The sequence below is a fragment of the Andrographis paniculata genome, unplaced genomic scaffold, assembly GCF_009805555.1.
Source record: "Andrographis paniculata isolate CXL003 unplaced genomic scaffold, ASM980555v1 Contig32END, whole genome shotgun sequence".
NCBI lineage: Eukaryota > Viridiplantae > Streptophyta > Magnoliopsida > Lamiales > Acanthaceae > Andrographis > Andrographis paniculata.
In genome coordinates this window covers 4,642,033-4,657,585 of record NW_026137565.1, presented here as the reverse complement: position 1 = coordinate 4,657,585, position 15,553 = coordinate 4,642,033, and the positions used below count along the sequence as shown (strand labels likewise).

General features: G+C 35.2%; 3 protein-coding genes across 8 annotated transcripts; 2 read left to right on the top strand and 1 right to left on the bottom strand.

Annotated features, from left to right (window-relative positions):
• The first annotated feature begins 593 nt into the window (after positions 1-593).
• Positions 594-4,898, top strand: LOC127248150 (probable GTP-binding protein OBGM, mitochondrial). 2 transcript variants are annotated; one of them, XM_051270383.1, is made up of 8 exons: positions 594-879; positions 1,045-1,122; positions 2,045-2,227; positions 2,362-2,470; positions 2,812-2,894; positions 3,033-3,095; positions 3,199-4,378; positions 4,585-4,898. In XM_051270383.1, the coding sequence occupies exons 3-8, from the start codon at positions 2,075-2,077 to the stop codon at positions 4,623-4,625; spliced, it is 1,629 nt and encodes a 542-aa protein (XP_051126340.1). In that variant the 5' UTR covers positions 594-879; positions 1,045-1,122; positions 2,045-2,074; the 3' UTR covers positions 4,626-4,898. The 2 variants fall into 2 exon arrangements, with proteins under 2 accessions (XP_051126340.1, XP_051126339.1); XM_051270382.1 differs by having other exon boundaries at positions 3,199-4,396.
• A 2,992-nt stretch (positions 4,899-7,890) lies between these two features.
• Positions 7,891-13,068, top strand: LOC127247218 (proton pump-interactor 1-like). 2 transcript variants are annotated; one of them, XR_007837851.1, is made up of 9 exons: positions 7,891-8,081; positions 8,804-9,184; positions 10,049-10,237; positions 10,342-10,521; positions 10,632-10,826; positions 11,076-11,174; positions 11,270-11,791; positions 11,876-12,279; positions 12,935-13,068. XR_007837851.1 is itself a non-coding variant. In XM_051268974.1 (8 exons), exons 2-8 carry the CDS (start codon positions 8,849-8,851, stop codon positions 12,209-12,211), a joined length of 1,857 nt encoding a protein of 618 aa, XP_051124931.1. In that variant the 5' UTR covers positions 7,891-8,081; positions 8,804-8,848; the 3' UTR covers positions 12,212-12,470. The 2 variants fall into 2 exon arrangements, 1 of the variants encoding a protein (XP_051124931.1); XM_051268974.1 differs by lacking the exon at positions 12,935-13,068 and having other exon boundaries at positions 11,876-12,470.
• Positions 12,561-15,144, bottom strand: LOC127247220 (probable bifunctional methylthioribulose-1-phosphate dehydratase/enolase-phosphatase E1 1). Of its 4 annotated transcripts, XM_051268977.1 has the most exons (9): positions 14,736-15,143; positions 14,130-14,267; positions 13,895-14,053; positions 13,683-13,829; positions 13,468-13,569; positions 13,281-13,390; positions 13,095-13,213; positions 12,918-13,022; positions 12,561-12,701 (listed from the first exon to the last, which is right to left on the bottom strand). In XM_051268977.1, exons 1-8 carry the CDS (start codon positions 14,946-14,948, stop codon positions 12,931-12,933), a joined length of 1,080 nt encoding a protein of 359 aa, XP_051124934.1. In that variant the 5' UTR covers positions 14,949-15,143; the 3' UTR covers positions 12,561-12,701; positions 12,918-12,930. The 4 variants fall into 4 exon arrangements, with proteins under 4 accessions (XP_051124934.1, XP_051124936.1, XP_051124933.1 ...); XM_051268979.1 differs by lacking the exon at positions 12,561-12,701 and having other exon boundaries at positions 12,742-13,022; positions 13,095-13,203; positions 14,736-15,144; XM_051268976.1 differs by lacking the exon at positions 12,561-12,701 and having other exon boundaries at positions 12,742-13,022; positions 14,736-15,142.
• Positions 15,145-15,553: the final 409 nt, after the last annotated feature.

Here is a 15,553-nt window from a genome sequence, read left to right as displayed (position 1 = left end):
AATTTATCAGCTAAATTACACCAAAATTCACGTGTAATTTTACCATAAAATCTCGTTCTTTCCAAAGTGCGTCAAACTTTCTCATTTTCATAAACTTTGAGTCTTACCCCTCCGCTGTTCTTATTTAACGGTGTTTGACGGGCACGCCCAAAATACGAATAAGTTTTACTATTTTTATTTCTAAACCCTTAAATTACTTATTGGTATTATTTAACATCAAAAAATAATAATTATACTTCAAAATAATTATTTTTAAACATAAGATAAATAAATATATTTATAATTTTAAAAATTTATGAATTATTAATATAAAATTCTTTCATAATTTGAAGGCTAGGTCAAACACCGTACGCAAAGTTTATGAAAAAAAAAATTTGATAAATTTTAAAAGAATAAAGAATTTTGCATGAAATTAGTGACGAATTTTTTGCAATTTAACATAATTTATTTTCTATTACAATTTTATTTTTATTTATATATTGTAGTAGGATATTAGCAATATTATAATTTTAATATTTCTTGTTGTCACTTTCTTTAAAATTCCTTCTTTACCCTATCGTCATTTTACCAAACACACCCTAATTATCCAATCCCTATTCGCAAATTAAACCCTACCCGAACCCGCACAGCTCTTTCTCGCTCTCGCGCCTCTCTCTCGCACCTATCGATCGAGCCCCCTCCACCGCCGGCGTCGCCCTCTTTCAGCGCCGCCGTCTTCCATCCGCCGGAGTCGTCCATTGCCCAGTCCGTCATCGTCTCCCCCTCGCTTCTTCTCCTCGCCTTCGATTCGACAACCGCCTCCAAGCCCGACGCCGGCGTTCCTCCTTCGTCGCAGTCCTTCCGCCGCTCCACTGCTCTGTCCGCAATATTTTCATTATAGTATGCAATTTTGGTGATAAAAATGCTTTGTATTAAGTTGCTTATTTTTATACTAATTTGCTTTTGCTCTCATATGTTCTTTCACTAGTTTTTTCATGGAAAATGAGCGTTGTCTGTAAAAACTTCTGATATATTCTGTTAATGTATTTGTTCTTTTTCTTTCAGCTTCTTATGTTAATCCAGGTCTTTGTGTCGACTAGATCAACTCTTACTATTCACCACATCCACAACCAACTCTACATGGTGAGCGTTGGATTGACATGATAAAAAGTTCTATTGTGTATATGCTTTAAATCAATATATAAGTATATCATAGGTCTTCCTGTGTCCAAAGCACAGCTGTTTGGGAATTGTTTGCTTCGTTGCATGGTTTGTTACTAGAAATTTACCAAAATTTACTTCCATGCTTAGATTGTTCAAATTTGGATTTAATATGGACTTAGATTGGTTTGTTGTGTTTTTTTACTGTTGTATTTGACCCTGTCTGCTTAGAGGTTATATTTGTTAGTTCTTGGCAATGTATTTGTTTGTATGTGTCATGTTTGGCTACTTGTACTTGTATTTTTGTTTTTGTTATGTCTCGATATATCTATCAGTTAAATGTAATGGATACATACTTTAAAAGTAGGGATAGTCTTAGGGTGTGTTTGTTTGAGGGTTTGGATTTTGAGTTGGGATTTGAATAGTAAAAATTTTGAATTTGAATAATTGTATGATGTGATATAAATAGGTGTTGATGTGATGTTTTGAATGTAAAATTGATTTTTAGTATAATATAAAAAATGAAAAATAGGTGTTTGATTTGATATTTTTTGGGAAAAAAAATAGGATGAATAGTGAAAATCCAAACAAATCCCTCAAACAAACACACCCTTGATATCTTTATGAATGAGCAGGACATGATAAAATAGCAAACCTATGCTAATAAGTTGCAGTTTTATGGTTAATTGGTAGTTTTTGAATTTGTTACAATTATACATTGTTGTATTGATATTAAAAATAATATATATGATCACATCATTCAGTTTTGATATACATATATTTATTTTTAATATCACTTATAAAACACTAAAATATATGTAATCGAATACTATCCCATTTGATCTTATAGTAAGCATTTTAAAGAATAACTTTGTTAATGAGAAACTTATGTTGTTACGTTTAGGGTTCATGAGATGAGATAGTGGTGGTCTGAATGACAAACTATTGGAAAGGCATGTGGTTAGGTAGCAAGAATGCATTGAGATATTTAGAGGCTGTTTCAAAATTCTCAAGTTTGCAATGGGTTGCCCAATCATCTTCCTATTCAGATATTCCTTACAAGAAAAAGAAGATAGCACCTCTACTGGTAAATTGCCTCTCTCTTCTCACAATACTTCATATTTTCACATGAATTTGTCTTCGACTATGTACAGAACTAAGTGTAGTTAACTCACTCTTGTTTAATGAATATGTCTGTGCTTGTTCCCTGTTTTGATGTAGGAGCGCAAAATGATAGATCGATTTAGCTTATGGGCTAAAGGAGGTGATGGAGGCAATGGTTGTTCCAGCTTTCGTCGCAGCCGCCATGATCGCCGAGGGACCCCTGATGGTAGTTCTTTGTCACTATCCTAGAAATGTACTGATTATATAGTATCCACTGATTAATTTTTTAGCCACTTCACAATGTTTCTTTAACCTGTTAAAATCATTGCTCTTTTTTCTTTCTGGGTACAGATCCAATCAACTATTAATTGAGGTAAATTAATGGCCAAACAAAAATGTTAGGTTTGTCTTAATTAAGATTGAGTTTATAGAATCCCTTGTGAGAATACATTGAAATTCACTTATTTGCTTCGGATTTGATCAATTTCTTTGGCAAATTAAGAAGACTATTGCAGTGGCCATCCTTCCAATAGCACCTTTTCTTAATTTGATATCTACTTGATGCAGGTGGGAGTGGTGGGAGAGGTGGTGATGTAATCCTTGAATGTTCAACGGATGTTTGGGATTTCAGCAGTTTACAACACCATGTTGTGAGTTACTTTTTATTTTCTTATTCTGTTTTGTTATTTTTGCATTCATTTCCATGGCCCAATGTTTTTCTTTTTCGAATATTTCACATATGAAGATGCTACACTAACCTCTTTCTAATACATTTGAGATTGTTTCAGAATGCAAAGAGAGGAGGGCATGGGGCTCCCAAAAATATGATTGGAAGCCGAGGAGCCGATAAGGTTGTTCTGTAATTCTTAACTGCAAATTCTAAGGTTTAGCTCCATTACACATGTTTATTTAGAACACTTGATGCATTGGACTGAAAAGAAGTTCATCTGATAGGTTGTTTTGGTGCCTGTCGGCACTGTTATTCATCTTTTAGAGGGAGAACTTCCTTCCGCTGTCGAGAAGAAGTCATCTGGAGCTACAGATCCTTGGGACATTCCTGGTAAACTTGAGTCCACTTCTTCTGAATCTTCTCAACAATCTTGTACCAATAGAACCGTGGATTCGGAGAATGCTGGAATTGATGACAAGAGTGCACCCCTGCTGAGCAACCAAACCTTAAAGAGATCTCCGCGCGCTCCACAGATGAAGGGTTCTCGATTTTCACCTCCAATAGCTAAAACCAAGAACAATCCCGAAGCCAGTTCATTTCAGAAGGTAAAAGCCTATAGTGTTCAGGAAGAATCGGAAGGTGAAGCAGATATATCTGGACCTGAGAGTGATGAAAATTCCGACAGGGAAGATCACGAAGGGACAGATGATATACAATACAATGTTGCTGAATTAACAGAGCCTGGTGAACGTGTAACTGTCGCTTTAGGAGGCGGTGGCGGCTTTGGCAACGTGCAATCTTCTAAGCGTTCTAAAATGTCCATGACCACAGATTCAAAAGTCGACCTCCCTGATAATGAAGACACCATTCCAAGTCATGTTGGATTTCCCGGTTCTGAAACCGTCTTATTGCTAGAACTCAAGAGTATTGCTGATGTGGGCTTTGTAGGGATGCCAAATGCCGGTAAAAGCACACTTCTTGGAGCTTTATCGAGAGCTAAGCCCGTAGTTGGCCATTATGCCTTCACTACCTTAAGGCCCAATCTAGGGAACTTAAAATACGACGATATTTCCATCACTGTAGCCGACATCCCTGGGCTCATAAGGGGAGCACATGAAAATCGAGGGCTTGGACATCATTTTTTACGCCATATCGAACGCACCAAGGTCTTGGCTTATGTCGTGGATCTGGCTGCGGCCACAGATGGTAGAAAGGGCATACCTCCATGGCAACAACTGAAAGATTTGATGCTTGAACTGGAGATGTATCGGGAGGGCTTGTCAGATCGACCGTCGTTGGTTGTGGCCAATAAAATCGACGAGACGGGGGCTGCCGAGGTATACGAAGAATTAAAACAGAGGGTGCCTGGTGTCCCAATCTTCCCAGTTTGTGCTGTTTTGGAAGAAGGAATTCCAGAGTTGAAAGCTGGGCTGAAAATGCTTGTCAATGGAGAAGAGAAATTTGGTACACTCAAACTAGATGGTATTTTATGATGATGCTTATTTTTAACATATAATTTCAATTAATATAGCATTTGTAGTTGTGTGTGACATTATATTGACAGAACAATAACAATTCATTAGTATTTCAATTAAATCAAGGAAATTAACATTATATAACTAATCAAATATTATTTCCATAATTCTGTATCCACCACCATTCACTTTCAGTACTCGGGAGGATCGTCGCCGCCGTCGTCAGCCATCATTAGCGGCGGAGGGCTCATCCCCGGCGGAATATCCTGGGGCAGTGGCGGAAACTGGAAGCCCGGCATTGGCGGGAACGGGAACGGGAATTGGGGCAGCGGGAATGGCAAGTTTGGCATCGGAGGGAACTGGTAGGGGAACGGGAACTGAAAGGGCTGTGCGGCGGCGGAGTTGGCCGTCAGGAGGAGCGCCGCCGCCGTCAGGACCATCAACAGTTTCGCCATTGCTGAAGAACTCAGGTGTGTATTGTATGTATGTATGTGTGTGAGAGAGAGAGAGAAAGAAAGAGTGCTCATTTATAGGGGAAGGGGTGACAGTTAGCAGTTGGGAAGAATGCATGGGTATTTAATTTTACCTTTATTTAATAAAGGTTGAATTAAATATTATCGATTTACAGGGTTTGTTTGGTAGGAGGTTTGACAATTTGGTTTTGACAATTTGGTTTGAATTTGGTTTGTATTTTTCTTTTTTTTTTTTTTTGTTCCTTTATGTTATTAGGTATGGTTTGAGTTTTTAGGAATTTTGATATGTATTGATTTGATTAATTAATAAATATAATAATATAAATATGTATTAAATTACATTTATGAAATTAATAATCGTGTAATTGAATATTAATTTATTTTCATCATAAAATTTTATTTTTGCAAGCGAGCAAATTTTCTCATAAATAGAAAAGAAAACTAAAAAAACACACATATACAATACTAGCACAACAGAAGTCGGAATCAACAGAATTATTCAAACATATTTCCATCTGGGACAACTGCAGTGAACTCCGGCGATTCTTTTTTTGATCTTTCATTGGAGATTAAGGGACAATGATTTCGACGTAGCCCAAGATGCGAAATGACTTATGGTAACCCGAAATCAACACAAGAAAATATTATATTTCTTACCGGAAAACTTCACCAACTTGTAATACATAGTTGCACTGTCGACTAAATAATATGAATATATATTGTAGTTACAAGGGCAATAAAAAAGGCCATATGGCTCAAGGGCCTATTGATTGAAATTGGATATGATACTTAAAATATGTGGTACATATATTTTTCGATAATCAATCATCTATTCGATTGTATAAAAATTTTATTTTTACGATAAAACCAAGTATGTTGATATTATATTCTATTTTATTTGAGATATAATTGCAAAATTTTTTATAAAACTTGAAGAAATACCTTCATAATTTAACTCTACCGATATAGGGACAAAACCTCTGTCTGTTTTCAAATTTGAATGATGCCTAAAAATTTTAAATTTCAAATCCAATTAGTTGTTTACTACATCCTATTTTGCTGTTTCTTGTATTATTTATTTATTAATTGATTGTTTTCTAGTAAATACCAACTTTGTGTATAAACCTAAGTGACAATGATGAGTCACCTAACAGCGTCATATTATTATGCAGTGGAGAGTAATGTTAAGTATTTACATGTGATATATAATGACAGACTTTGTATATTAAAGTCAAAAATTGAAAAGCCGTGGTCCAGTTCTTTAGCCTAGCCAACTAACCGTTTAAATAGTCGAAACCTAATCTAAGCTATTGGATTAAGAGTTTTGTTATTAGCCATTGATCTATATTAATAGTGTGACATGATATTTCTATGCTGCTGCACTTCAAATTTAGTCGTTCTGTCACTTTTTTTTTTTTAGTTTGTCGTCTTCTTTCTTTCAGTTCTTTGTGCGACCGATTGAGGGTCTTGTAGTAGAGTTTTTCCTCTAAATTTGTGGGCTGAGTTCATAGTGTAAGATTGAGAGATTTGTGTTAATTTCTTCTTGTATTGATGAGGATTTTCGGTACGAAGTATTGTGGTTAGGGTTTGGTGTGCGAAACTTAAATCGGTTAGTAGAGGCTATTTTAAGCCGAACTGATGCATGTGTTTAATTTTCATGCACCAGATATGTGTTTAATTTTCGTTTCTGTATTTTATTTCCGGTTCGATTCAATACAATAGTTTTATCTTTAATTGTATTGATTTTTTTTTATTGAAATCAACTTTTATTATACAAAAATACAACATGAGGTTTGACAATGCCATTTTAACTTTAAATTAAAACAATTATTTTAGATTTTTTAATTTACAAAAATTTATGTTTGTTTGGTTAAATATGAAAATTAAAAATAATTATATTTTAATATAAAAATATAGTAAATAAAAAAATAAAATTGAAATATTATAAAATTATTGTTACAATAAAAAAACAAATGAGTTAAGTAACAAATAGTGATAAATTAATTATTATTTATTAAAATATAAATCATAATATTACAAATTGATATAATTATTTATTATAAATAAATATATTAGTTTAATAGACAAATTAAAAAAATAGTAATATAAACCCACGAAGATAATATAATATAACTAAAATTTAATATAATATTTTTTAAAAAATAAAAATAATTTTTAATATAATAAATACTTAATTTAATATTTTTTAAATAAACTTACAAAAATATTTTAGTGAATTTTGACTAAGTATTTTAGGGAATTTTTTTACAGAATTAATATTATCAAAAACATAAATAACATTTTAGGGAAAAAAATATTTAAAAAATATTTTAATTTTTTTTTTAAAAAAACAATAATAGATATTATAATAATATTATAAAAAAATAAAATATATAATATAAAACCTAATATTTTAATATAAAATAATATTTTTTATATTATTTATACATTTTTACATATTTAATAGTATAAAAATATTCCAAATTAAAAATACAAAGCAAATATAGTCAAAAATTCATGTATATGTTTTCAATTCAAAATTTATCTAAAACAACTGGATTTTCGGTGTGTTTGTTCTAAAGATTTGAGGTGATTTATACTATTCATATAAAAATTTTCTCCATAAATATTAAATTAAACATATGTTTTTTATTTTTTATATTATAATAAAAATTAATTTTACATATTTATATCACATTATACAACTATTCAAATTTAATTTTTTTACTATTCAAATTACAAACCAAAATTCAATATCTTAAACAAAGAAACCCTATAATTTTTCGTTAATTTACATATAAATAAATAAAGCAAATAATGTAAAAAAAATACTCCATCCGTCTTATTTAAAAATTGTCATTTTTTATTTTCGTTTCAAATTTACTATTTTCTAAATTAGCAATAGTAATAAATACACTTCTAAATTTTTATAGAAATATCATTGTTTTATATTACGTAATTATTTACTTGCAAAATGTAACCTGGGACGGAGGGAATACGTAATAAATTTCCGATCTCCTATAATTCTTTGCTATTTACCATTTAGATTTTTATCTTCGTTGTTTGGGCGATCTTTGGAGGATTCCAGAATCGCTCGCTCGCTCGCTCGCTCGGTGGTAATCGACAAAGAGATCTGGGAGCCTGCTTTGCTGCTTTCTAATCCTGTCTACGAAGCTCTCTCCTCGGAATCTCCGCGTCTCGTCTTCTTTTTCCTTCTTGGTAAAAGTTTCTTCATGTGCTGCCTATCGCCCAAGTTTGCCCCAATTTTGTTTTTGTATTTTTATTTTATGTTATTTTTTGTCTTCTCCTTTTCCAATCCCCCAATTTCGAATTCTCTATAATTTCTTCACTGTTTTCGATTTGATCTGTGGGTTTATTTATGTTTTGATCGTCTTTGTTTTATCCTTTTTCCCCCTATTGAGGATGGAGAGGTGTGTGTTTGTCTGAATCATCGGTGCCGGGCTGTGATTTGTTCGTCTGCGTTCGCTTTGAATATCTCCTCGTGCATGTTGATAATTCTATGGGTTTTTGTTAACTAGATTTATTTTGTTTTGTTTTGTTTTTCCTCTCTGGGTGTTCCACCCGAAAAAATGCTGATGAGAAGCACTCGTTCTTTAGCTGATTCGGGTTTGTTATGTCACGAAGCTAATCTGATTCGATTTAGGGTTGTAAATGTTTATTTTTGCTATTTGGGAGGTGTTTGAAGTGGTGTTATATGGATGTGCTCTTTATTTGTATGCAGATCCATTTGTGATTCATAAGATAATTAGATATTTAGTGTCAAGCTGCGCCGGACTTTGTGATTTTAATGAACCTGGAGTTTGAATAGACTACTGTTCTATGTCGTTAATGTCTACAAGAATCGACATTGATATAGCTTGAAAGCTAAGTGGCCTTAATAATTTGTATTCACAAAGTTTGCCTGTTGCCTTTTGCTTCAGGGCAATTCCAAGCGGCGCCTTTATAGGTGGCATCAACTCCATATTATGGGTGTGGAGGTTGCCAAAGCTAACTTGGATTTTGCTGAAGTTCAAACCGACAAGGACATGTCAGTAGATAGTGAGAATGTTAGCATAAAGTTTGGTTCCCATGGTGTGGATGAGACAGTTGAGTGGCAATCTGACAAGGTTGCTGAATCCAATCTCCCAACGGATGTAGCTGATGAGTGGCCTGAGCCCAGTCAGATTTACTCCTTCTATTTTGTTAGATATCGTGCATTTGAAGACCCGAATCTAAAGGCCAAACTTGATTTGGCTGATAAAGAGCTGCAGAAAAAGAATCAGCTTCGGTCACAGATCATTGATAAACTAAGAGCTAAAAGGGTAGGCACCATTATCTTTTTGTTTTTGTCCATTGATGTTTTTTTTTCTTCTTTTCACTATTGTGGCTTGCATGAATAGTTCCTTTTATGTTATTGCCAATTCGTTAACATGATTTTAATCTCATTCTGTAATTTGAAGGATGATACTAGTTAATATGTTGGTATACTGGAGGGACCGTAGCCAGATACTGTGGAAGTAAATGTTGTAGAAATTCATTCTGTATTCAGTGCGGGCACAGTAGCTTTAAATATCCTGAATATGCTGGGTTTATGATGGTTGTGTTTCTCAAAAGGCCTAGTCATGGGTGCGTGCCCCAGAGAGAAGTTTGAAATATAGATGAACTTTTTTCCTAAACTGTCTATTTTTAAAAATTATTATTACGGCTGTGTCCAGACTAATGATTTCTAGTAGTTTCAGAACATACTTTTTGTTGTTGTGCTCAAGTTTGCTTATAGTATTTGGCTTTAATTATTTCTAATTCTTGTTGTAAATGACATTAAGCTCAATTAGCTTTTTGTTTCTCACTTGTAATTTTGATAACCAACAGATTTTCTCTTCTTTCGTTGCACTAGCAGTATATGTTTTATGCAGTTTCTGTCCCTATGCCACCAGTCATTACTTGAATTGATATCTATCTTATTTTATAGAAGCTTATAGATAGAATGCTGATTAATTGTGAGGTGTAAAGTGTAATCTCTAGTTATAGAAATTTATTCCCAGTGAAAAAGCTTGTGTGGGATTTCTCAGTTGAAACCAATAGCATGTTCATGGCTTATAGATGTTACACAAAGATATGGATTGCGAAACAGATGATGAAACTTGAAAGAATATTAATGATGCTAACTGCTAAGAATGTTTTTGCAGGCAGATCGATCTGAGCTACTTGCTCAAATAAGGGCTTTAAGTGCTGAAAACAAACAGTTTAAGTCAATCATGGATGAAAAACGAAAAGAAATAGAGCCTCTCACGAAGGCTCTCGGCAAGTTGAGAGGTTCTGGTGGTAGAGATAGAGGTGCAGTCATATGTTCATCTGAGGAAGAACTCAATGAAGTTGTAAGATTTAACATGGACTACCTTGTACATATTTGGATTGATTACCACTTGATTTTGGTTGAATAATGATTGATTTATATTTCCTTGCCGCCAAACTTCATCAGATTAGAAGTTTACATTATCGAATTCAGCATGAAAGCATTCCTCTCAGCGAAGAGAAACAAATCCTAAGGGAAATAAAGCAGCTTGAAGGGACTAGGGAAAAGGTTATTGCCAATGCAACTGAGAGGGCACAGATTCAGGACACAATGGGGGAGAAAGATGCAATCCGGGACCAGGTTAAAGTAAGTCACTATTAATACAAAATTTTCTTACAAGTTACGACTTCATTTCACAGTTTGCTTCTTTGCTCAGGTTGAGTTAGCTTTATCATTAACTTACCACATAATTTCAGTTGATCGGAGTGGATCTTGATGGAGCTAAAAAGGAAAAACAAGCAAACAATGTCAAACTTAAGCAGCTTGATGAAGCAAAATTGGCAATAGAAAAGGAGATAAGTGCATTGGAGACAGAGCTGACAGCAGTTTCGCAGAAGAGAGACACCGTGTTCGAAACAATCAAGGATTTGAGGAAACTGAGAGAAGAAGGGGTACTTTCCTTTAACATATGGTCTTGATTGATGTTTTTATACCATTACCTGTATTGATCTGAGTTTTCTCTTGTCTATATAGACTATATTATCCTCATGCTATAAAACAATATGCTAGCCTGTCTATATCTTTGAATATGTTGAAAATATTTGATCCTTCCCAAATTTATGCCTTGAAGTGATCTTCAGAAAAATTTCAAATCAAGGTATAGATCTTAGCTGTTAATGAATTTCTATCCTGAATTTCAGAATGCACCATTCTACCAAAACCGGACACTTTTGACCAAAGCAAAATCACTTGCTGCAAACAAAGACCTCGATGCACTAACGGAACTTTCAACTACTGAGGTTTGGTGATTATTATATATACTTTAACTGAATCTCTATGTTATCTGTTATTTGATTTATAAACCGATAGTTACATATGTTGTTTTCCTTGGTAGGTTGAGAAATTCATGCCCCTCTGGAATACTAATAAAGATTTCCGTGATGATTATGAAAGAAGAATTTTGCCCTCTCTTGACACGAGGCAGATGAGTAAGGATGGCCGCATGAGGAATCCAGGCGAGAAACCACTTGTGCTACCAGAGGCACCTGCACCTGAAACTAGGGTTGTTGAAAAAAGCGTAAAACAGACTGTCCAAGAGGATGCTGTACCCCTAGCCCAGATTGATACTTCTGAGCAGAAAGTTCAGAAAGCTAAGGGTGCAAAAAACCAGAAAGAAGGAAGTAAGAAGGAAACCAATGTCGAAGAAACTGAACCAGCAGATCAGGAGTACTATTCTAGCAACAAATCACAAATGGAGAAGAAGGATGAAGTCGACGAGCAGAAACTTAAGGAGATGAAGAGACAGGAAGAAATAGCTAAGCGAAAGCAGGCAGAGGAAAGGAAGAAGAAGCTGGCAGAGAAAGCTGCTGCCAAAGCAGCAATAAAAGCTCAGAAAGAAGCCGAAAAGAAGCTCAAGGTAATAATGATTGTTTACCCTTACTCTCCCACAAGAATTTCAGTTGAGCTCTAAAATCAAACTACCTGTCTGAAATTCATCAAGGAGCGCGAGAAGAGAGCAAAGAAGAAGACTGGTGGTGGAGCTACTACCGCGGATCCTGAAGAATCTACAGAAGCCACTGTCGAGGCTGCTGAACCAGAGAAGATCGAGGAGAAAGTAGAAATACCGGCGCCACAGAAGAGCAAGGATACTAAAGACAGCACAATCAGGCACAGAAACCGCCCCCGGGGCCAGAAACCCCTTCCGAAAGCCATCCTCAAGCGCAAGAAAGCAACAAACTATTGGCTATGGGGAGGAGCAGCAGCAGCTGCTTTGTTGGCTCTGATACTTGCAATAGTCGGATACAGGTATCTTAATTTAAAGAGTTCTGAAACCTAAGGAATGCGGAAGAGATGAGGGGTTCTGTCGATCCTACAATGCAAACGAGCAGTATGATGCATGAATCGGTAAGCAGAGTGATTTTGTTTTCAGGGTTTTTTTTATTTAATTGTCTTCTTTTTTGGTATCTTATTGAAATCGATGGAATGGAGACTAATAATGAGAGGCAGAACAGAGAGGTATATGAAACTTAATTTAGTGTAAAACAACACAGGCAAATATCTTGCCATTTTGAAGTGCTACTGAAAACCTTCTCTTAGTATTGTTGTGTTTTACTTTTTGTCGATGACATAGATTGGTTATCTCATCATCGACCACAGTTCCGATCTCCCAGAACATTCCAGCAATGCTTCTTGGTTTTGGCATCGCAACTTGCACCTGTTCGAGTGGTTTTCTTTGTGCTAGTGGCCAAGAACCTACTCTTGCTCCGCCACCCCTATAATCTTGGTCGTTGTTTTCATTCTCATCGTCATTTAAGTATGATAGAGCCCTAGGGAAATGTAGGGCTAGCATGAGAAGGGTGAGGGAGATGATAGTATAATGTGATTCTCATTGCTTAACTTAATCGAACTGAATTCAAATGGGTCCCCCAAAAATCTGCTCAAAATAATCTTTTTAGATGATACCCAAAGAAACAACAAATGTAAACTATTGTTGGCAATGCACATTTGTTCAATATTCTAAGCCAACTTCACACATTTGATACCTGAATTTTCTCTTCAGATCTCTGCAAATGAGTTCACTGTCCGAAAACCATGATTCTCCGGAAGAGCTCCATTTCCGGGCCTAATCGATATGATCACATCCAAACCTGCATTACAATGGCAGCAGGACAGTCACTTGAAATTGTAGTTCAGGGATTATATGGAATGCGAAACATTACCTGCTGCTTTAGCAGCTGTAGCTTCTGGATAGACATCGGTGACGAATAAGATTTCGGATGGATCATCCACTCCCAGTGATTCCATGATTTCGATATAGCTTTTAGTTTCCTTTTTGTTCCTGTAATTCAGATTATGTATCAAGTGTAATAACATGGTTGAAATGTCGATCAGAAGCATAACCTCACCCGACCGTTGTGTCAAAAAATCCACACAAGTATTTCCTAAGATCCCCATAATTTGTGTTGCCAAACAATAGCCGTTGCGCCAGTCTGCTCCCACTGGAATATATGTACACCTAAAGAAAGATTCTTGTTTCTTAGCTTGGAAATATATATCTTGAGCCAAAGTTCAAATAAGGATGTCGAAAGGGACCTTAATTCCATGATCGTGCCACTTCTCGAGTGCATCAGGAACATCATCGAACACTATAGTCTCCATCTCTTTACTCTGAAATCCGGTTCGCCATATGTGACCCTGAGGCAGTTGATGTTCGGAATCTCTTGAAATTATGCATTTTATTTTATTTTTTCCGATTCTTGGAAGAGGTCAGGTCATATTAGCAAATACAATTTCAGTTAGATTCTGACCTGCAGTTGTTTTAAGGAGGTGATTTTTCTGTCTGCTTTAATCATAGCCTCGACGTTAGCTACTATGGCTGCAATGACTTCCTCTTTCCTTCCATCTGCAGGAATCGGGACTGCCCCTACAACACCGTTAGCTAAATCTTCTTGCACCTGTTCGAAGAAACATGAAACCAATTATTGTCTCAACACCTCATTTTGTACAAAACTAAACTTACTTGACTTCGTAGTAGTTTAATATCATCTTGAGTTTCGTCTGTGTCATACGTCAGCTCCAAATGTTTCCTAACATTATGACGAGCATATGGAAAGAGAACATCCGTCACAAACGAAATTGGAGTGGTCGTTCCTTCTATGTCCAGCACAATGCATCGCTGCTACCGATCATTTTAAGAAACTCAAATTACAAAATACACATATATGAACAGAGCCAAACGGTACTCGAAGCTTTACCCGTGATGGTTCAATGCCGTTAGTTGAAATTCCAGTCTTCGGAGATGCTTTTACATTATAATGGTCACCATGAACTTTATTCGAGGTTTTAGTATGGAGTTTAATGGAAGCATCAAACCAATAGCTATAGTAATTTCCCTGAAAATGAATTGGAAACACATTTCATCATTTGGGTAAATGTCGAAACAATCAAAGATCGCCAGGGAAGTCATTGTAGAAATGAATCATTCCCACAAGAAGTTTGATCATTTTGTTGGGAAGGTGTGCTCAAGATAATCGATATCATCCAAGATTCCGATCTTGTTTAAACAATCAACATAACCTTAAATCAGCTCCCAATGGCAATCCATAAATTCTTGATAAGGCATCATCACATATTTAACATTTGTTATAGAACAATTCTAGCAAAGATCGATGATCTTCAATCAGCCTTACACATTTTAGATACACGTCACTTCTCCCATGTCATAAACCCTAAACCCCCAAAATTTCTCCCATGTCCTATTCAATACTTATTAAATTCACAATCAAACAACAACATAGTGCAATAAAAGCTCCTAATACAGAAAGACATTACATCTAATCCAAAATTCCCCAATTTCATACCTTCAAGAAGAAGAGGCCACAATGAGAGCATTCAGAAGAGCTTGGCAAAAGAGACGATAATACATGCCTATCCTTGTGCACGCCTGCTGTAATCATGGCCATGGCTTCTTCTTTTACTCTGCTTCTAGTTCTTCCCATATATATTGCACGAGAAGTTGCCGCCATTTTCGCTGGTAGGTTTATTGCAAAAGATGCCGCTGCAACTGCCGCCATTGCTGCTGCGCTTGGATGTGCACATATGGGTGTGGAAGCGCAGGATGGATAGGCCGATAGGAGCCAGCAGGCTCCGTGAAATGTCGTAAAGTTTGATTCCTTTGCTTTGTGTGGGGAAGGAGGGGCTGAGGATCTTTCACTCCAATTTTTTGCGGATAATCGATAACGGTCTTGTGTCTGCTAAAAGTTCATGTTAACACAAAAAAGAACTGTATTTCCTTCCAAACTTATTACCACCTCTTCTCTTTCTCTTTCTCTTTTTCTTTTTCTTTCATATAAATTTATTTTCATATTTTTTTTAATAAAAAATACCACATAATTTTTTTATGCTAAGGTGATGATGTGATATTTTAAATGTAAAATTGATTTTTAGTATAATATAAAAAATAAAAAATAAGTGTTTGATTTAATATTTTTTAGGAGAATTTTAGATGAATAGTAAGATTTTGTCCAAATTCATCAAACGAACACATAAAATTTAAGTAAATGTATTATATTCATATACTTCGAAAAGGCACAAAGAACAAATAATTTGTTTAGTTGATGGAGCAAATATGATACTTCATATTAAGAATCTCAAAATATATACCACCGCTTAAATTTCT